This window comes from Meriones unguiculatus, chromosome 1 (genome assembly GCF_030254825.1).
Source record: "Meriones unguiculatus strain TT.TT164.6M chromosome 1, Bangor_MerUng_6.1, whole genome shotgun sequence".
Lineage (NCBI taxonomy): Eukaryota > Metazoa > Chordata > Mammalia > Rodentia > Muridae > Meriones > Meriones unguiculatus.
The window spans coordinates 105,138,846-105,160,955 of NC_083349.1; the positions used below are offsets into that span (position 1 = coordinate 105,138,846).

The 22,110-nt window shown below is 43.7% G+C and overlaps 1 protein-coding gene across 2 annotated transcripts in view; it reads left to right on the plus strand.

The window, feature by feature from the left end:
- The first annotated feature begins 347 nt into the window (after positions 1 to 347).
- Positions 348 to 22,110, plus strand: part of Xdh (xanthine dehydrogenase) — a 65,569-nt gene continuing 43,806 nt past the window's right edge. The window contains exons 1-6 of one of the 2 annotated variants that reach the window (XM_060364601.1): positions 348 to 596; positions 7,970 to 8,027; positions 10,770 to 10,866; positions 12,017 to 12,122; positions 15,807 to 15,933; positions 16,918 to 16,979. In XM_060364601.1, the coding sequence (XP_060220584.1) occupies positions 555 to 596; positions 7,970 to 8,027; positions 10,770 to 10,866; positions 12,017 to 12,122; positions 15,807 to 15,933; positions 16,918 to 16,979 (492 nt within the window). In that variant the 5' untranslated portion in view covers positions 348 to 554. The remainder of the gene's footprint in view (positions 597 to 7,969; positions 8,028 to 10,769; positions 10,867 to 12,016; positions 12,123 to 15,806; positions 15,934 to 16,917; positions 16,980 to 22,110) is intronic. The other variant, XM_021651204.2, reaches the window with a different exon arrangement.

Sequence of the window (22,110 nt, forward strand, 5' to 3'; positions counted from 1 at the left end):
CAAGGTATAGTTAAAGGTCAGGGTTTGAGTCTGGACAGCAGGTTCCATGTCTGGGACCTGAATATTCCACCAGGCCATGAGAATTGCCTGTGGCAAGGCTGTGGTAGTGTAAGCCAGGACTGGTGAAAAAAAACAAGTGTAGACGGGAAGAGAGTGAATCAGCTCCACTGGCAGCAGCTGACAAACGGCTCCTTCCCCCTCTCTTCCTGGTATGGCAAGTGGGAGGAGGATGAAGCAGGTTCCACAAGGGCAGGTGCCCAGAATTCACAGTCCAGATCTGGTGCCAAGACTCAGGCCTCGCTAATATATGCACGCACTTTCCTCTGTGCACTTTGACTGGAAGCGGAGAGTATGATTTGTTGTGTGTTTGTCTGGTCCTTCCTGGATTGTGTAAACCTGTGACTCTTGCCAAGAACTGTCCATGCCTGGAGCTGCTGCTTTCCCATTGGCCACGTTGGCTTCATTTTGCTGGGAGGCGTATCTTTCAAGTTGCAGGGCGGTGATATCTGCAGGTACCTCACAGGAGCTCAGTGGCTCCACCAGTGGCTCCCACGATGACAGCTGACGAGTTGGTTTTCTTTGTGAATGGCAAAAAGGTAAGCAGGAGTTGACTTTTGATTAGGAGTCCCTGCTGTCTAGGAAGGGTCATGCGTCATCTCTCTTAGGTGGCCTCTCTGATATGTTCTGGTCTCCTTTTATCCCTCACAAGGTATTTTTGTAGTTTGGTAACTTTAGAGCAAGAAGAACACAGGCAAGACACTCAGAGGGCCAAGGAGGAAGGGAGAGGGAAGAAAGAAGTATGTCCACCTGTGGGAGTGGGCGTACTGGCTCAGAGACAGAAACGGAGCTGAGTGTGGGTGATATGGGGAGTCACTAAACTCTTCTACTTCTGTGTTTAAGTAATCCAGCCTAGTGTTTTGATGGCTCTCTTTAGTAAGAGCAGCAGCAGAAATGTGTTTAAGTAATCCAGCCTAGTGTTTTGATGGCTCTCTTTACCAAGAGCAGCAGCAGAAATGTGTTTAAGTAATCCAGCCTAGTGTTTTGATGGCTCTCTTTAGTAAGAGCAGCAGCATGCTACTGTGCTTTCATGCTACTGCCAGGATATAAAACACACATAGCCATCGATTCTGCTGTATCCTCTACATAGATTTAACAGCTAGAACTGATTTACTGCATGGGGACATATACTGACACCTTGTGGTAAGCCATTATTATTATTATTAATTTCATAAAGGACTCCCCCTCTACCATCTCTGAATGCTATATATAAATACTGCAAACCCCTTAAATGTCACTGGTGCATGGGGATGGTATGGGGATCACAAATCCCCAGGAGCCTGAGAATCTTCCCAATTTCAGTTCAGGACAGAGAGAGAGAAAGGGGCAACATAAGTGTGTCGTCTCAGGTTCCATTTCCCTCTCCCCTCAAGATATGCACAGCACTTCAGCTCCCCACTTGAGAATAAACAAGCTCAGAGGAGAGGAGCCACCACTCCCTACTGTAACTGGCTACATGGACAGTGTAAACCACAGGCGGGCCAGAGGGTCTCCGAAGAAGAACCCTTGTACTTGTCTTGTTATGTTGGTTCTTTTGTGTTGGTTGAAGAAACTGAGTAACTTCTGAGGGGATTTACAAGAATGAGCATGTGCTTCAGAGAATCTGTAAGGACTTAAACTGGAGGGATAGGTCTAGGTAGCTAGCATGGAAACTTCAGGAACCAGTTCAACACCGGTACTGTAAAACCTGTTGGGTTCGATTTGAGTAATTCCATCCCTGGGTCCAGGAACCTCTCTCTGAGATGCTTTTCTGAGGTGAGCAGCTGGTACCAAGACAAGAGTTAGGGCGAAATGCCTAAGCTGGTGGCAGTAGGTCTTTTGCACCCAATATTTTAAACTTCTTTTGTGCTCAGCAGTTATATAATGGGGTGTAAGAAACAGCTGTTAAATTTGCTTTCTAGAAATACCTCGCACACAAAGTTGTTGTCTTTGGGGCTTTCATAAATAATTTTTCCAGTGAGTTAGTAGCAGGATCCAAGGGCTCTTAAGGTCCTGTCCTACTCTAAGGTTTCATTATATATTAAGCTGTTGATTTTTGTGTGGCCCATTGTTCTTCTGAAGAAACAGCTTGCTACAGTCCTCTGTTTCTAGAGAGGACTGTTTTTGAGGTTGGCTTTGCTGAAATTGCACTGCAGAGAAGTGATTTTTAGTTTTAGATTTTTAGTTTTTAGTTTAGAGGTTAGCATCATACCAATCCCTTCTTTCTCTCGAAGCTTCTGAACCCTGTCAGGTTCTCCCGATAAATAAGATGGCCATGTTTGTCATTTAAAAGACAAAGCTCTTGGAAAATTTCCAGAAGGAGGAGGAGGCAATGGAGCCTGTAAGGACCAAGCCACTAAGTGGTAATAAACAAGAGCTAGCGGGGCAATCTGCGTGAGCAGAGGCAGATTGAGTAAGTTGGGAGTCATTTCCCTTTTCAAGATGTTCTAGGCATTGGGCCACAGATCTTGTGCAAAGAAATTACCAAAGAAGCTGTAGAGAGATGGTGGCTCATTCTCATCTGGGAGCTGCTTCCTCTCCTTGTTTGTGACCCTGTGAACGGCTCTGTCTGCATTAGTGGGGGCTAGAGAGGGATCCAGGCATGAGACACAAAGTGCCTGTGGCATTTTCAGAGAGTGGCGTGGACCCTGGTGACTTGTTATCTTCTGGAGTCACTGTTAGAAGGAAATTGCTGCCCAATATTTCACAATCATCGTGGTGACGCACCTTCCTGGGGTCAGGATTCTGCTAGTCTTACTGAGTTTAGTAAACTTACCCTGATTAATTGAAATGGTTTAGTGGCTGTGGAAGAATCGGGAGGATTGGAAAGATAAGATGTAGCTGGAGGCACCCCAGAGAAATCCCAACAGGAAGCAAGTGGATGACAGAGAATGTTCGCTGTGGTGGCTTTGCACCTCAGCTTTCTTAAAGCTGGCATTTGTCCCCCAGAAGGCCATCCACGGACTAGGTGGACAAGCTAATGGAAAGAAGGCAAAGTTTGCAAAAGTCTATCAGCAGGAGATATAAACTGAGCATTTACTGTGTACAAGTAAATGCGCAGCTAATGTGTCTTGAGCATGGATGGGTGGCTTTTAAAGCCTTGAGAAACAAAAGCTCTGCACTAAAATAATTTTCAAACTTTGTATTTTAAAGAAAAATGGCAAGAATACAAGGAAATATTAAATGAATATTATTTGCCCACATTCACTAACTGTTAACTTTTCGTCATGTTTGCTTTATTCTCTCTCTCTCTTTTTGAAAAAGACTTAAAAATGTTGTATGTGTTATTGGTGTGTGTGTGTGCATGTGTGTGTATGTATGTGTATGCACCACGGTGTGCAGGTGGACAGAAAACAACACGGAAGAGCCAGTTGCTTCTTTTACCATGTGGGTCCCTGGGATAAAACTCAGTTTGTTAAGCTTGGTGGCAATTGCTTTTACACTCTGAGCCACCTTGTCCACCCCTTTATCTCTTTCTTCCAAGATAAATATATTAAATATGCACATATATACAAGCACAGGTGAATATATACACATCTACAAATAATTCTATGTACTTAACAAATATGTATAGATATAGAAAGCATACATTCTTTCTGGATTATTGAGAGTTTCAGACATGTCTTTTCATTTTTATCCTAGGAATAAAGACATTCTTAGAGAATGACAGCCAATTTATGGAATTCAGAAAATACAGCTCTGATATGAAAGCACAAAAAAGGTGCTATGTATCTCATGTGAATTTATTATAATTTCCTCATTAATGTCACTTATCATCTGCCAGCAGAGTTGGACTATGGTTGTCATGGCTTTTTCATCTCATCTCCTTTAACTTGCACAGCAACTGTGTTGCCTTAGTCTTTAGTGACATTGCCATTTTTGAGGTGAACAGGGCAGCTATTTGTTAGGGTGACAATAATTCTGAGTTTTTCTCATGATGTCTTAAAATTTGGTTCTCAGTCTGCTCTTTGGGAAGGACTACCAGAAGAAATGTTCTTTCTCTGGGTTGTATTCTATTAAGAGATAGATCATATCAGTTTTGCCATAATTACTGACCTGAACTTTCAACTTTCAGCTAAGGCGGTGTCCATTAATTCTCTTCCCCAAAAGGCAACTCTTTTTACCTTCACATTTAATAATCTATGAGCAAGTACTTTGTGGTCATATGACTACCTCATTTCATCTAGCTTTCATGCACTGATTAGCACGATGATTTATTAACTGGATCAATTATTGTACCAGTTACCAAGTGACCAGTCATATTTATTAGTGGCAGAGGCAATCAGTCTTCCATCCCATCTATTTATTTACTCACTAATTATAGTATGTTCTTGTCCCTTAGGACCTTTCTTTCATCCCTTGCTTCCTTCCTTCCTTCCTTCCTTCCTTCCTTCCTTCCTTCCTTCCTTCCTCCCCTCCCCCCTTTTTTTTTGAAACAGGGTCTTACCATGGAATTCAGCTCATGTTATCAAGCTTGATGGTAGGCAACTTTACCCACAAATCCATGTTACTGGTCCATCAATCCAAGTTTTTATAAACCTGCTTCCCCACCGTGTAAGTTACTTTTGTATCACCATCACCACAATACCTGGAAGAATCAATTTAAGGAAGGAAGGAAGGGTTTGTTTCAACTCATGGTTTCAGAAGATTGTGTCCACAAATGGGCCTCATACACTTGAGCAGACTAGCAGGTGATGAAAGAGTGGGGAGGACCATTATCCACAGATGAGGAGACAAAGAGAAAAAAGATCCAAAGCCTAGGTATAACTGTCAAAACCTGTCCCTGACCTCATGACCCACTTTTACCAGTTACCCCAGCTCCGAGAGGTTTTACAACCATCCCATCAGCTAGGTATCAGGTGTTCCAAAGACAACCTTGTAGGGAATATTTCAGATTCAAACTGTGATACCTGTCAAGGGTTTTCCTCTTGGGCTTTCTGTTGAGAGAATGTTTCATGGGGCACACCGTGGTAAGCTATGGAGCACACCTTGAATGGTGTACTAGCATGGCTTTTCTTTGTAGATATTCAAGGTAGGGTGAGCCTACAGATGTGATGAGGTAGAAAGCCTTGAATAGGGGAGCGTATGATGTCTTCCAACAAGTAAGATGTATGAGAAAGAGGGAGACAGGCTCAAGGCATGACACTAGGAGATACATGAGAGGGATTTTCAATTCAATCAGGTCAAGTTGCCAGGGAATTAGGAGGCAGGAGAGCTAAAGCTGAAGACTGAGGACATGTTTAAAAGGGTCTTGAAAGGCACTAAGGAACTTGAATTTGTAGGTGGTCACAGCAGGTGTTGTGGGGAGACCAGTGTGATGCACTAGAAAGGAGGAATGAGCAAGAGGGGAAGAAGTGGCATGCTAAGGTCACCAGCGGGGTGATAAAGGTCACTTTGGGGTCATTTTGAATCTGCATTCATGATTTCTTCTTCAAGAAAAGAAGCTTTGTCTTATGTGGACTCAATAACCAGATTAGTGAGCAAGCCGGAATCCTGGGGTATTATCACAAAAGAAAGAAAGAAAATTAATTTAAAAAATTAATTTTAAATTTAAATAAAAAAATTATACCAAGTATGTATTGTATGTTGATCATGTTACTCATACACTCCTCACCCTCCACTTTCCCTCCCTCTTGTTAGTTCCCTTTTCTCCCTACATAGTTTTACTTCTCTTATACTGCCATGCCATGTACACACACGCCTATGTACAGATAAAATCTATGGATCCCAAATGAGAGAAAGCATATAATATTTGTCTAAGAATTATACTTAGTACCTCCCGCTTTGTTTTAAATGTTATTGAAGGGGAAATTCTGCAAGTTTCAGAAAGGTATTATTTGAAGTCGATACAAAAATACTCTTGTTGGGGCTGGGGAGATGGCTCAGCGGTGTTCTTGCACTGACTCTCCAGGTATGAACCCCTGAGTCTGAGTCCCCAGCTTCCATATGAAAAGCCAGGAACGGCTGCACTGCATGCCAACACTGGTGGCTGGAGACAGGCAGACCTCGAGAGCTCACGGGTTAGTCAGTCTAGCCTATACAATGAGCTTCCAGTTCAATGGGAGACCCTGCCTGAAGACTGTAACATTGAGAGAGAGGAAGACAACTGATGTCACACTGTGGTCTCTCTCTGTGTCCCTCTCTCTTTATGTGTGTACATTCACCCACACACTCACAAACAGGAACTACTACACCGCACTCCACAAGTGCATAATTTTATTTTCTAGCAAAGTTTCCTCAAACAGTCTCAACGTAGAACGATGTCATGAGACAGCAAGAAAGATCTCACTTAACTGGCTGTTTTAAGGTGGCTGTTCAGGCTGTTCAGAGCTAACTCTTTTGATGGCTTCAAGGATTCTTTAGGGACCACCGCAGGGAGCATTTGTTCATGCATCCCATGACATGAGTGATGTGCATTCCTTAGGCCTTCTGCTCTCCCTCAGCCTCTGACAAGAAGGGTCCATTGTAGAAAGAATCCTTCTATTAGAGGCCCCACCACTTCCTCTAGGCATCTTCCTGAGAGTGATTTACATACCCTCTAGTCTATTCTGCCTACATCATGGATGGTTTGTATTATGTCCACTGCTAAAAAAAGTCTCGTACCTACTGAATTCTGGGTATGTGTACCAATACTGCCACTTCTTCCATTTAAGCTTAAGTTGGAGTTTAAACACATAATCTTTAGTTAGTGGCATTATTTAGTTGTGGTATGGTAGGCCACTGTATGTCCTCTGCTGTCCTGAACCTGTAGTAATAAGAGTCTTGAATGGTGATGTGTCAAGTGGGAGGACCAGGGAGAAGAAATAGAGAAAACAAGAAACAAAGGAAGCAAAAGCAATAGTTTGGACCAGGAGGTCTTGCACAAGCTGATGACTCATGTACTAAGAAGAACTGCATCATATGTTTTATTTGTAGAGGAGGAAAATGGCCTAAGTCAGCAGAGAGCTAAGTCAGACACTGCTGGAGAGACAAACCAGGACTCCGCAGGAACAGCTGCCTTGGGACTGATAATCTCAGCCCAGCGGGAAGAGTCAGGCCCCTAGAAGCTGCAACCTTAACCCTTCTGAGGAGACTCTGGCTCCAGTGGTAGATCAACCTTGCCAAGTCCTCTGCTGGACAAGAACACAGAACTAAAGTTCCCTTTGTTCTTTCATGAGGGCCTCTGAGAAAGTCATGGGTTGGTCTGGCTTCTGACACTATACTACAAAGGAGGAATGGTAGATTTCTGTATGATGCAGAGGGTGTCCCTTTTCTTAGTTTGAGGTGTGAGGCAGATATTTCCTTCCCTTCCACTTGAAGAAACTCTAGGACTCATAGCACAGTTCTATTAAAGAATCCTTTATCACAAATTCACTGCCCTTTGAGTATGAGGAGTGGTGGAATCGGCCCTTCTGGGTCTTTTTCAGAGTTTTTTCATCTGGAAGAGCATCTCACTTTGTAGATGACCTCCTTCTACTTTACTGAACATGTGGATGGGTTTTTGGCTCACGATCGCACCTCCATGTTGCTGCTGTGGTATCCTGTTGCATACAGCACTTTGCTGTGAGCATGGATTATATAACCAGCTTTCTGTCATCACACACAGAGTCTGAGCAGGAGTACTCAAGGAAACAACGTTAGAGTTTGAGTGCTGGCAGCTCCACCTCTGGAATTCACCTCTGGGAAGAGGCAGGAGAAATGAGATGATATGCTTGGCTTGGAGGGGACTTTGTCATGCTGAACTTCTGGGGTGTGTTCTAAGGCCTGAGGGCATGATCATGAGTTATAGCTTATATGTTCATTTTTTTCCCCATCGGATCGTTGAGAAAAATACCTTGTCAGTGGCCTATTCAGTATGTGCCCGTTAACTCTACAAATTTTGGGTTGAGATATAGAAGGGAGGAAATCAACCGCAAAAGGTAGGTGACTCTTTGATGTATTCTTTTCTTGGTAGGTGGTGGAGAAAAATGCAGATCCCGAAACAACACTTCTGGCCTACCTGAGAAGAAAGCGTATCCTGACTCTGCAATGGAAACAGGGTTGATGGGACTATGGGACGGTTCTCTTAGGCTTACGGAATTTTCTAGTGGCCGGGAGTGTGGCCTTGAAGGATTCTGGACAGCTGTGGCAGTCAATAGCTGGGAGACCTTGGGTAATTCCAGTTCTCACATGAGAAGCTTTCATGATGCTCTTCCAGTATTTGATTCTACGCCCGTGAAAGCCTTCCTTGCCAGTTCCTATGAGTTCTTGATTATTCACCTTGGGAGTAGTGAGCTCTTCTTGAGTTGATATTTGCTTGACACATATCCACAGAGGCCCAGAGAGGTCAGGGAAGGGGTTTCTATTTCTTCTTGCACTGCTGCACATTGAGCCTAGAGCTTTCCATGTACTAGGTAAATGCCTTACTGGGTGTTCCCAGACAAGGGCTGTACACTGGGAGAGGATGGTTGCAGTGGGAACTGTGTAAAGTGCCAGCTGCTTAGCAGCAGGCTTTAGAGACATCAGGGGCACCTTAGAGCAGTGGTTCTCAACCTGTGGGTTACAACCCTTTTAGGAAAGGGTCAAATGACCCTTTCACAGGGGTCACATCAGATATCCTACATATCAGATTTTTACATTATGACCCATAACAGTAGCAAACTTACAGTTATGAAGTAGCAACAAAAACATGATTTTATGGTTGAGGGCTGCCACAACATGAAGAAGCGTATGAAAGTGTTCAGAGCATTAGAAAAGTTGAGAACCGTTGCCTTACAGTGTGCTGGGCAAGGCTTCTGTAGGATCCCCTACACCTTTAGTTCTTTCAAGCTACTAAAGTATTCTGGGACATTGGATCAAAAAAAGACAGCACATACAGGTGCTGACATTTAATGAGCACCTACTATGAACAGGCAAAGTTCAAAGTAGTTCGTATAGCTGATCTCACATGATCGTCACAGAAATTCCATGGAAGTGTAGCACTACTCCCTCTCTGAGAGGAAGTGAGGCTGACACTGCTTAAGTGACCCACTTTTCACTAAGTATTTCTGGGCAGGTTCTCGCAGACCCCAGAAGGAAGCTAGAGCTACTCACTTCACTTCTTATCCAGGCTGGAAACTTTCTTGGGGCCTGTTGTCAGGACTATGCTCATTTTGACATCTGTCTATGGTGTCCTCCTTTTTTTCCCCACAGGTATGCCTGTGGCTCCTTCGCATGACCCACTCAGTACTCACAGAAGTGAGCCCAGAATCATGGCCTTAACTTTGGTTCACTCTCCTCCTATCAGTTGGCATGAAGGATGACTTGGCATGGGCATATCTGAAGGCTCAGAAGATGACCCCAGTGGCTCTTTTGTGATAGAGGGTTCAGTGAGTAGGAAAAGGGGACACCATTACCAGCCCAACCCCACTAACGAGGTTATAGAGAAGAGCTTCAGTGTTCAGAGAACAAAGCTCATCTTAGTTCGCTACTAGTTTCAGCTTCTGTTTGGAAAACCTCAGAGCCCCAGAGACTCCTTACCACAGTGGACTGATTTAAAGACCAAAGTTCAAATGAAACTTAAAACTGAAAGTTGCCATGGAAAGTATAAAGTCCGTTTCCTTATCGTAGTTTGGGTTAGTAGTTGATTTATGATAGCGGGATATAGGATATATACTCCTAGCCTTGATTCACCTCCGGGGTTTCTAGAAAGAAGTCAAAGACTAGATGCCACAATGCCATCTCTGTCCATATACTTTCTAGGTGTACCAGCTGCAAGTAACTATGTATACCTCATTTAATGAGAGCAAGAAAACCAACAAACCCTAGGACTCAGGAAACCTCTTTGGCAAGAGGAGGAGGTGGCTTAGACATAGCTCTGGAGTCAGAAGACTTCTGAGTCAGAGGACTATACCATACAGGACGACACTCTGCAGCTCATGTTACAGCTTAGACCTCATTTTGGTTTTGCTTTGCATTTTAATCTGTAGAGAAACAGTAGCTCTTGCATAAGCAAATTGCTATGAGAAATCAAGAGCTTTAAATGTAAGATTGTTTTTCCTCATTAATTTTATCTTGAAAATGGATGATGTGGTCATCTGCTAATAATTGTCTGTGTCTCCTGTCTTCAGAAGAGATATGGGGGCTTAGGGACGGACAGAAACTCAGGAAAGAGGCCTGTGTAACTCAAAGAAGGTGGCCATGTGACTGCTGTGGGCTTGCAATAGCCTACTAGTTAGCTAGGTAATAGAGCATCTTTCTACACACACACACACACACACACGTATATATGAGCTGGGTCCATTATTGGTTCCTGATCTTTCAAACTTTTATTTTTCATTTGTATCTATTATGTGAGATAGTCAAAAGCCTGGTCCAGCTTTAATTTTGGCTTCTTGGACATTATCAACCAAAAATTTCAGAGTGAAAACTGCAGGACTTGGTAAGCTCCAGAACATATCACTGCCTGGCTGCTGAGCTTCAGTGCTCACTTAGGCACCCCATATGATGAGTCTTTGAGATGCAGGATTCTTTTGCTCAGACCCTGGGAGACCCTGACCCTGGAACTTGTGTCCTGGGTGGTGTTACTTGGGTGCTGACTCCTCTGTGCAGTGAATCTATTCTCATGCCTGTGAGGTACAGTGAAACCTCATAGATTGAGGAGGCCATAGGCCTGCTGTCTCCTGGGTCGAGGGCTTGAGCTGTGTATAAGTTGAACCTGTGAGACCCTCCCCAGTATTCCAGCCATCTCTAGAGTCCTTTCTCTGGGTCTGTGTCCTTAATGAGTGGCTTCTCAGTGGGGCTGAGCGGGACCAAGCTTGGCTGTGGAGAAGGTGGCTGTGGGGCGTGCACCGTGATGATCTCCAAGTATGACCGTCTTCAGAACAAGATCGTGTATCCTTTGCCTGCTGCCTGGTGGTCCATGGGAGGGCGGGATGTGGAGTCACCTTGTGAGTAAGCATGTGAGCATGTATGTTTCTGAGCAGATTCCAGTCATGAACAAGGAGTGTGGAATGATGTCTTAGGGGGTATCGTTCCTGGCGGATGAATAGAAACCAAGCTCTGAACTACTGATTAAACGACCATTCTACAGTTGAGGCTAACACGACATCCCATGTCCCTGACTTCCTCTCCAGTTTCCTTTGCCATCAAGGGCCTAATACTCCTCAAGCTGAACAATATGAAGAACTCATGGCCTAGGCATACTCGTTTCCTGATCTTACTATAAACTATTTCCTGTCCCATGTGTCCTCCTATCCAGGGATTCTCTACCTGGAAATACTGAGCCCAAACAGCATCTCCTCTAAGCAGTGCTCCTTGATATAGCGAAGTTGAGTTAGGTTCTCCTCGTCTATGCAGGTTTCTCAGTGCTCTCTGCACAACCCTCCTGAATCGTTTGCTGTCAGTCTTTTACTCAGCACCTGTACACCCACCTCCATTCTCCCATGCCGACTACAAGTTGTTGCAGGATAGGGATTTCATCTTATCCACCCTTACTTCTTCAGCCTCCCACAGAGAGCTGGCATGTTTATAGCATTAAGAATCCGATGTTGTCTGTTTTCATGAAATAGTGATAAACAAGAGAGGGGTACAGGTAAGGGGCTAGAATCTCATCTTTAGCTTCACACCAGGGAATGGGCAGAATGGAGGAAGTGAACACATGAAAGAAAAAGTAGTGAGAGTTTCTGGTGCTGAGGAGCAAGGAAGGGCCCTGCAGAGAGAGGGGCATATTTAAGGCTACAGCCTGCCAGAAAGTTCCCTTCAGTGTCTTCTAGAATTGGGATAAGAGGTGGCTTATACTAGCTCATTTTCCTTTGTTCCAATTTTGAGGTGCAATGGTAGCTGGCCCACCAAGACTCTAAGATGCAGGTGGAATAGAGACCCCTTTACTCCTTAGATGGAGAGGGAAGGACAACACAAGCAGACACAAGAACACAGTGTAGAGCAAAGAGACCTTCAGAAAGCTCCCAAGTCCTGTCAGGCAGGCCCTGCGCTGCTCCGGTGATCTCAGCGGCAACAAAATAACCTTAATCTTCGGTTCTAGTCATTTTTCTGTCAATGCCTGCTTGGCCCCCATCTGCTCCTTGCATCACGTTGCTGTGACAACTGTGGAAGGCATAGGAAACACCAAGAAGCTGCACCCTGTACAGGTGAGTGGGGCAGTGAGTGTGAAGCTAGAGCAGTCTACGGGGAGGCCCTGGCCAAGGCTGCAGTGTTGCTCTGGGTTGTTGCCTGGGCAGAGGAGGGTGATCCAGGGCCCCTCTAAATCTCTTCTAGATACTACAAGGTAGAGAGGGCAGACACCCAAACCCAAAGCTCCCCTATCATTAGGGCTGGGATGATAGAATACTGCATGACCCCAAAGGAACAATAGCAGCAAAGATCAGCTGACTATAATGTCCAGGGGCGTCTTTGTTCTAGACCTGAGAAGGCAGGGGAGGACAACCTCTATATCTACGGACTCCTTAATTCCAGATTTCCATGAGTCCAAATAATAAGCCTATGTACTTCCTTTTGTGTGATGTGATAATCCCAATCGCACCACTCACCACTACCCTTGGACAATACAAATGTTGAATCGGTTACTTTACACATTGCCAGTGCAAAATGCCTGACAGAAGCAATTTGAGAATGGAAGAACCTATCTTAGTTCTCAGTTTGAGGGTATTCAATACCATGGTAGGGGGATCATCGTGATAGGAGCCCACAGTAGCTTGGCACATTGCATCCACAGTTAGGAAGCAGAGGACAATGGAATGCTCAGACCCAGATAGATTTTCCCCTTTTAATCAGTTCTGGATTCAGCCACTTCCCCACCTTGGCCTAATCTAGATAAGCTCTCATAGCCCTGACCAGAGGCAAACTTAATCTAGATAATTCTTCACAGGATACATCCAGAGGTTTGTGTCCTAGTTTATTACAGGTCCTATAAAATTATCAGTCAATATTAATCACCACAAATATAGACTGCCAGACCTTTACTTCCTTAAGAACGAAGGATAAGATACTAGAGAGGGCTGGGTGTATGACTCAGTTGACAGAGTGCTTGCCTAGCACGCGTGGAGCTCTGGATTGGTCCCCAGCACTGTGTAAGCTAGGTATGGTGCTCTGCCCACTTGTAATCCTAGCACTTGGAAGGATGCAGGAGAATCAGAAGTTCAAGGTTATCTACAACTATAGGAATTGTAAGGGATGGTCATATAGACCTATAAATACCTCCCTGGGGTTTTCTCCCCTGTGTAACTGGACCACTTGACAATGGATTGAAGGAAGGGACAATAAGGGCGACCATGTTCAAATCTGGGGTTTTCATTTGGATGCTCTTAGGCCATGTAGAAACATAACAGCGGTTATCTCTCCTTGGCTGGCTATACCATATTCACTGGGGTAAATGAGGCAAGAGTTCTTTGGAAAATTGTAATCAGAGATGGTCCCAGTATTAAAACCAGGCCTTAGTCTTCTGTGGACCACTTGAGGAGGCACGTCTTTCAGGAGGTCACACCTTCCTTGGTCTCCTTCCATGACACTAGGCTCTGGGGCCTCGCCATGAGCAAACAGGTTCTGTCCCACAGGAGGAGGAGGAACATGTAATCCAGTCTGTGACATCAGAGCAGGGTGAGGGTGGCATTACTTCATCTCTAGCTTTGTTTCTTAGGCAGGAAGAGGGGACACCCCTAAACCTGCCCAACCTGCGGGAAGCAGGAACTTAATTTGAGCCTGTCATTTTTTTCGTGCTGTAATAAAAAATGAATAGTTTGAACACTGGGGCTTGTACCCTCCCTTCCAACAGTACAGACTCTTATTCTTGCTGTTCTTATTTGATCTCCATATAAGCATCAAGGCCAGATTCTACTCCTCGTCTCTTTGCCTTCCTTGCTTTCTGGCGTCCCCATGTTTCCTCCTCTTCCTCCCATTGGCATGTTATGTTGACTCTGTCACACACTGCCACAGTTTCTAGGCTTTGGCCTCTGCCCTACCCTTCTCCATTATCACACTCTCCCTAGGTACAGTTAACACCCTAGGTACATTTAACTACCTGTCAGTGGTGCACACATTCGTACTTTCACCTTTGAACCTCTGCTCATGTCCAACTGCCTGCTGGACATTACTGTATAAATCTCTGATCTCACCCTTATTTAAAATACCTGTTTTCCCCATAACATCTTCCTTCTTGGGTATTGTTCTACCTGGGCCAGTGGCAAAACAATCCACTCTATTTTTCAAGATAACAATCTAGGAGTAATCTTTGATTCACATCCTATCCATCCAGAAGTGTGGTCCACTCTCCAAACCAAACCATCTCCCCCATCTGTTGCTACTTGGCCCATGCCATTATCTTTCTTTGGCTGTCTATACCATATCCTAAAGCCCCATTTCTCTGTTTGCTTTTAGAACTCAATTTCCACCCAGCATCATAGAGTGATTTTCTTTTTTTAAAGCCATGAATCACATCCTTGCTGGCTGAAATCTCCTAAGGCTGTCCATCACACAGAGAAAGCTCTGTATCCTGCCCTGGCTTGTGAGCACCTGCTTTCCCAGCCAAGGTGTTTCACGCCACCAGGTTCCACCCAAATTCTCTCAGCCACTCTGGCATGCCAAGCTCATTCTGTCGAGCCTTCTTGCTGACAGCTCTCTTTGCCTGATCCAAACTATGATATTGAAGCCAGACTCAAAATTCTTTCTCGAGTGTCCTTTTCTGGCCAGGCTAAGTGGATGCCAGTCATTCTAGATCATGGTCATCTTGTATAAATCTTTTACACAGCACTGGCCACTGCACAGAATTTTTCTTATTCCACATTTACCAGTATCAATCTACTTCAGTGTGGGTTTCATGGAATCCCTCCCCACCTCTCTTTTCTGTTTATAGGACCTTTCCATGCCTAGTGCATACTAGGTTCTTAGTCTGTGTTCACAACATTAATGTATAGTCTATAGATGTATAGGTAATACTATCCTGTCAGTTTTACTTTAGTGCCAAGAGAGTTCCCAAGAGTCATAAAAAGGAGAAAGTTATGTGGATGATAAAAGAGACCTTGTAATCTTTCATCTGGAAAGATCCTACCAGTTTTGAGTGGGATTTTTGTGGCATCCCATGTATAGGGCAAACTCAGCTTAGCTCATGTTCCAGTTCTCATGTTCTCTCTGTGCTTTGAGCATACCTTCACTTGAGAGTTCAGAAATGCTGTGGTGTGGTAGGACACACTGAAGAGTGGTGCTTGAATTTCACTGCAGGCTTGTGCAGCCAAAGGAACACAGCACAGTGCTTCTAATTTAAGACTCGTGAACCTGGGTGAATTACTAAATTACCTGAGCTAGAGCAGTCACTGTTTTCTGAAGAGATGTCTTTTAATGGCTAACATTGACAGATGTCTACAGAACGCCAGCTAGAATGTCAGGAGTCTAAGGTAGTCATTGTACCTGTAATCTAAGCTACTCAGGAAGCTAAGGTAGGAGAAAATTGAGATCAAGGCCTGCCTGCACTGCACAGTGAGACAGCATCACAGACAATAAGCAAGGAAACAGTAGAGGAAGGGCAGCAGATGTTGAGTGACAGAGACCTCGCCTAGCATGTTCAAGGCCCTAAGATCAATTGCTAGTCGACAAACAAAAAGAAAGGGGGGGGTAAAGAAAAGATAAAAAGCTTTTAAATTCTTAGCTGCAAGTAGTAGGATGGTCCCAGTCATGAAGATGAGGAACCTGTACTCAGATGGGCTTGGTGGCCCAATGATGACCCCCACAGCTTTAAGTGAATTGAGAAGGAGCTGGGGAGGAGGGATTCCTGACAAGACAAGCATGTATTATCTGCCTTTTTCTTTTCTTTTTTTTTTTTTTAGGAGAGAATTGCCAAAAGTCATGGTTCCCAATGTGGGTTCTGTACCCCTGGCATTGTCATGAGCATGTACACACTGCTCAGAAACCAGCCTGAGCCTACCATTGAGGAGATAGAGAATGCCTTCCAAGGTGTGGACCTTCAGGCACAGCCCAGGGAGTGGGATGGCACATGGGACCTGAACAGGTCGATACACGACAGCCAAGAATGAGCTGGGAATGCCAGGTGTTGCTCTTTGGAAAGCTCTGGCTGCAAAGACATGGTGGCCAAGTTCTGCTGGGAAGTTAGTCTTTCTTCTCCTGCTTCCTGTGATGTCTACATCCTACCCTTCATGGGGCATGACACTTGGGAAACTAGAACAGTGCCTAGAACAGTGGTTCTCAACTTTCCTAATGCTGCGACCCTTTAGTACAGTTTCTCATGTTGTGGTGGTCCCAACCATTTTAAGCTATTTTTTGTTGCTACTTCATAACTGTAATTTTATTATGGTATTGTAATATAAATATGTTTAGAGCTAGAGGTGTGCCAGAAGGGGTCATGACCCACAGGTTGAGTCTCATAGGATAGGGTTCTTCACTTGACCTCCATCAGAACAGGCTTCATCAGGGCAATTGCTCTTCAGGAGAAAGACAGACTACATTCTGAGCCACAGCAAGTGTTGGCTTCCTGTTTTGTCTCCCGAGACTGGATTGAAGCTCTCTAAGGAATTGAATTCAAAGGTTCCCCAACCATTCAGCACCCTGAGTTGATTACCTTTCAGTCTTCTTTTGCTGAGTCCTGTGTTATACAGTATCTGAAGTATAAGGGACACAGGAAAAAAGACGGGAGTCCCTTCCTCCAGGGATTCCTACTCTGAAGAGGAAGCATACTGGTAATATAGGTTGAGAAGCTCACTCAGAAGGTGATCAGACAACCTGAGAAGGCCAGTATGTGCCTAGTCTGTGCATTTTGGGAGGGCATCAGCATGGGTGTTGTGAGAACAGAAATATAACCAGGAACGGGATCTTCTAGGCGGCACACACAGAATGTCAAAGGTCAAGCACATACAGCAAGGACCTAAGCTCTTTGCCACTTGGAGAGAGCAATGACATTGCAACTTTCTCCTTGACCCACAGGAAACCTCTGCCGCTGTACAGGCTACAGACCCATCCTTCAGGGATTCCGGACCTTTGCCAAGGTAAGTGGGCCCCAGAAACAGGAATGCCCTCCCTAAAGCAGAAACCTGCAGAAAGCATGATTGGGAAGGATGCCAAGGACTTCAGGTCTACAGGGAAGAAGGATGAGGCAAGGTACCGCATGACTCCTCCCGCTACGGACACGTGCTAAGACAGATGCTGCCTTCTCATCCCTGGTGTGGGATTTCCTGCTGGGAAGGCTGCAGTTCAGATTCTTGAGAAGATATGAACTACCCAAATGCTCCCTTCCCACAATGCCTCAAGGCTTGGCCACTTTCCCTGGTGATTGGCAGGCTTTGCCTGCACAGGTGCAGAATGTAGCACTATAACATCCCTGCCTGGCTCAGTCTCCTACCCCTCCTCCTTCCCTCTCTTAGCTGCTGTCACAGTTGGCACTCAGCTGGCCTTGTGAAGCTGATAATTAGATCTCTAGACAGTTTGTGAACCCCTACAGAGTTCATAAACCTCTAGTCTGAAACCATAGCTCAGTGTGTGGTCACTGGTGTGTAAACACAGCCACATACCTGGCATGTTGTAAGGGTAGAACATTGGCCTCTCTGCTCTTGGCTTATCCGTTTTTGTTTTTACCTGATGCCTTAACTGGGCTAAGAGAATTCTGACTTTAGACAAACTTTCTCATTGTGGGTTGATTGTGTGTCCAGAAGGGAGTTAGATGTCTGAGTCCCTCACTTACCTTTAGGGCAGCCACGTCAGGAGAAAGTGTTGGGTTTATGGAACTCAGGAAGGCTGAGTGAAGGTGGAGATGGAGCCTCATAAAGATAGGGAATGCCACACCCAGGGAACTGATCATTTAGTAGGAGCTATGCAATTAAGCAGAAATGATAGAAATGACAGATTCAGAGTCTAAAATCATAATGCCTAGTGTTTTATAAAGTTAAGTACTTTTTAAGAGAAAAAGTACTTAGTGTTTATAAAAATTAGTACTTCTTATTGGTTGCTGATGTTCTGGATGAAGAATGGAAGGGTTATGCAGTGGGAATCAATGCTGGGAATGACAAACAAGGCTTTCCTATGAAGCAATGTGTCTTGAGTCATGCCAGAGTACACCTACCTTTGAGTAAGGAGAATTCTTGTTATAGACCAAGGAGAACTGGAGGGAGGAAGCGCAAGTCAGTTCAGGGATGCATTATGGATATCAATATGAGTGTTCTCAACTTGGTTATGAGAGAGAGAGAGAGAGAGAGAGAGAGAGAGAGAGGAGAGAGAAAAAGAGAGAGGTGTTCTTGGATGACAGATTCTACTGTAACTTGGCAGTCAGGGCCCAAAGAAGATAATGAAGAAGATATGAAGAAGATAATGTCCATCAACATGTTGCCAAAAAATCCTTTAAGCAAAGAAGGCAAACCCAGAACCAAAGTACCCAAGATTCAGCATCTTGCTATTTCATGTGTTCTGCAACACAAATGTTCACGTATTGCACTGAAGAAATAATGCAAACAAGGGATATGCTAAATTTTGGTCAAGAGAATGAAGGAAGCCAAACAAACAAACAAACAAACAAACAAACACAAATGCACACACACACACACACACAGATACCAGCAACAGATTGCTGGGAGAGGCCAGCTGTCCTCGCTGAGAGCTTCTGCTATGTTTATAACTGGTCATAAGAAGTCTTTAAGAGGAGCAAATAAATGATCAGACCTTAAAAAAACATTAAGTACCTCTTGCAGAGCCTTTAGGACAACACCTAGTATAACTTAGGCATTCAACAAGTGGCACTTTTAAGTGACAACGCTGATAAATCTCTTCCCTCGTCTGCCATATGGTTTTCATTAATTGCCCAGGCTTCTCTGAGAACAAGGATTGTTCATCTTCTCTCTGTACACTCACCTTAGGAGCATGCTGGAAGATGTATGCTCTAACTAGACCCAAGAGTGCTTCAAAAGAGACGGATGCCAACAACTCTACTCTTCCCAGGTCTCTCTGAGTTAGTGCATGACTCCACTGTGGAGTACTCTCCCCCCTCTCAACCCAGTTTTCCCTGGGTTGAGCTGAGAGCTCTAAGCAGCCCTAAAGTCTGGCACCGAGTAAGCATGCAGAAGGGCCTTCATGTTCCCCCCTGGAGGCCCCCCGGTGTTCTTTCCTAGAGACTGTTTACTTTTGTGCCTGGCTGAGTCGAGCTAGGATGTCCTATTTTCTCACACACAGCACATTGCTACTGAAGCATGAGCAGAGCTGGGCACGTGCTTGGCATCAAGAATGATGGTGTCCATGTAGCAGGGAGGAAGAGAATGGGTGAGCCACTGGAACAGGCAGACGAGGATTCCTGATTCCCACTCTGCTGTGTGAGGAGCTTAGAATGTTTCACTTTTTGCAAGGTCAGACAACCGGAAGGTGACAGATTTTCTCTGATTCTTGAGGAAGGGACATTAGAGGACCAGGTGTCGCTTCTCAGGTAGAAGACAGAGAGGGTGGTACAAACAATCATAGGCACAAGAAGGAACATATGAAGGAAAGGGAAAATGTTAATTATAGCACTATCTCAAAAATTATCAAAAAAAGAAACGTATAAATGCTGGACGAGAGCATCTCCTTGCCTGATCATATCATATCGGAGCCTTCCCTACTAGAAAGAAGATCAGCTCTCTCAGGCTCCTCCAGCCACCTTGACCCACCGCAGGGAGGAACAGACTCCAGAAAGGTCTTTGTGAGCTTCACAGTGTAGAAACAGACTCACTAATCCTACGGTTAAAAGGCATTTCTTGATAGTGACACACCACTAAAGGCCCTTTTAGTCAGTACAACATATCTTGCTGTCCAATTCAAAGACACATCAACAAAGGCAAACACAGTCTGAAGAGCCTGAACATGCAGCAGAATCAGAATTGACATGACAGAAGTGGTAGAATGATCAAATCGCGAGTTTTTAAGAATAATATAATCAATATGCTAAAGTTTTTGATGGAAAAATAGATACACAATAACAGATAATAATGTAAACAGAGTGATAGGAATTCCATAAAGGAATGCTAAGGAAATGCTAGCTTCAAAGCCAATGTAACAAAATGGTGGGCTTATGTATGAACTCATTATGGCTCAGGAAATGCAGACTTTAAAAGACAATGAGCAAGGAGAAGAAATGAGTATGGGAATAAAACCCAGAAGACCAAGAACTATGGAACCATCAGAGTATAACATGCATGGAAGGGGGATGCCAGAAGAAGGAGAAAGCAAGGAACAGGAGCAATATTTTAACAATTATGAATGAGAATTTCCCCAAATGAATGTTAGACTCCAGGAATCTCAGAGAACACTGAGGCGGATCAGTGTCAAAAAGGAACAGAACAACAAGATAAACAAACCAAGATAAATACAAAACAGGAACCAAACCAAACCAGCAACAACCTGATCCTTACAACATTCACTCCAAGATGTATTAAAGTCAAGCTTGAGAAGACAGGGGTGGATTGGATGTGACAGTCTAGTCAGGTCACATCCAGGCCACCATTGCTGTGAGCTCATGAGTCCAACAGCCACATTTTAAAGACACGGAGGTTCTTAACATGTATGCAGCTCAGAGCAGAGCACTTAAGAAGGAATTCCAAGGGAAACTTTAAAATACTATAAGCTGAATAAACTTGAAATTTATAGAACTGAAAGGTTCTAATGTTTTAAGTGAATATTTCATTGCTGTTCTATTAGAAAAGACAATATCCTTCAGATAGGGAAAAAAACAAAAACCAAACCAAACCAAAACAAAAAACAACCCAGGAAGGACATAGGTGAATTCAACAGTACCATCAATTAGCTACATTATACTATAGTTTTTACATCACCACACCAGTAATCACAGAAAAAACTTATTTATTTATTTATTTATTTTATTATTATTATTTTTCTTTTTTGTGCTCACGTGCTTTGCCAAGATAGATCACGTTCTGGACTATAAAACAAATACAAAGAATAGCAATTACACAATGTCTGCTTTGGGACTACAGTGAGATTAAACTAGAAACCAACAAACAGAAAGAAGATGGCTAGAAAAATTCCATTCTGTGAGATTAAACAACACACTTCCAAATAGCACACAGAGCAAAGGAGAAATCCCCAAATAAATTTAAAAATGTTTTAAACTGAATAAAATTGAAAAAATATACAATTTTTTCAAATTGCTTAGAGGGAAATTTATAGTAGGGAATGCAAATACTAGGAGAGAAAAAAAGATATAAAAATCAATAATATAGGCTTCCACCTTAGGAAAATAAAAAAGCAAATTAAATCTAAAAGAACCAGAGAAAAAGAAACAATATTTAGAGCAGAAAGTGGATGAAATTGAAACCAGGAATTCCATAGAGAAAAAAAAAAATCAACAGAACAAAATCTAGTTGTTAAAAAAAAAGAAAAAAATCAATGAAAGCAATAAGCTTTGGGTCAGGCCATCTAAGGAACAATGGTACAGATTGCCCATATCAAAATGAAAGAAAGGCAATGAAATAACAAACATTAAATGGATAATAAAGGGGACTTAGGAGCAATCTCTAGGGAATTCCTGTCATGGCTGCTCTCTGGAAAACAGGGTCATGCGTAGCCTCTTGCCCTCAGCACCCTGCATTCCAGATGAGGAATAATGCAATCAGATAGAATGTTATATTCTATTTCCATGGAACCTTTTTAAGATCCTAATGCCGTGAGCTCAGCTTCAGCAGTCTCAGTCTTTATTTCTTAGCTTCTGGTTCTGCCCATTGGTGAAGTGGTGGCAGATGGAGATACAATCCTTCTCATTGTGGGCGTGTATGCCTGATGACCAGATGTGACTTGTAAGGCTCTTCTGAATCAGACTTTATCCTGACCCCAAACCTTTGTGATACTGAGTCTGAATGTGAGGTTTACTCTAAGTCCCTAACACACAGTAAATAGGGTAGATTCAACAAAGGTTGTTCCCTATAAGATGAAAATAAATATTTTCTTCAGAACAATAATGTACTAATAATGCAGCCTATGAGTGGTCCTTGTCAAGAAACTGGAATAACTTACCTTTGCACAAGGGTTATTTCAGAGTTTCAGAGTTCTCAAAGTACATGCAACAGGAAGATGCTGCTGTGTTCAGGTACATCCTTACTGAGATCTCTGTCTCAGGGTTTGCTCATTTCTGCTAGAATGGCTTTGCAG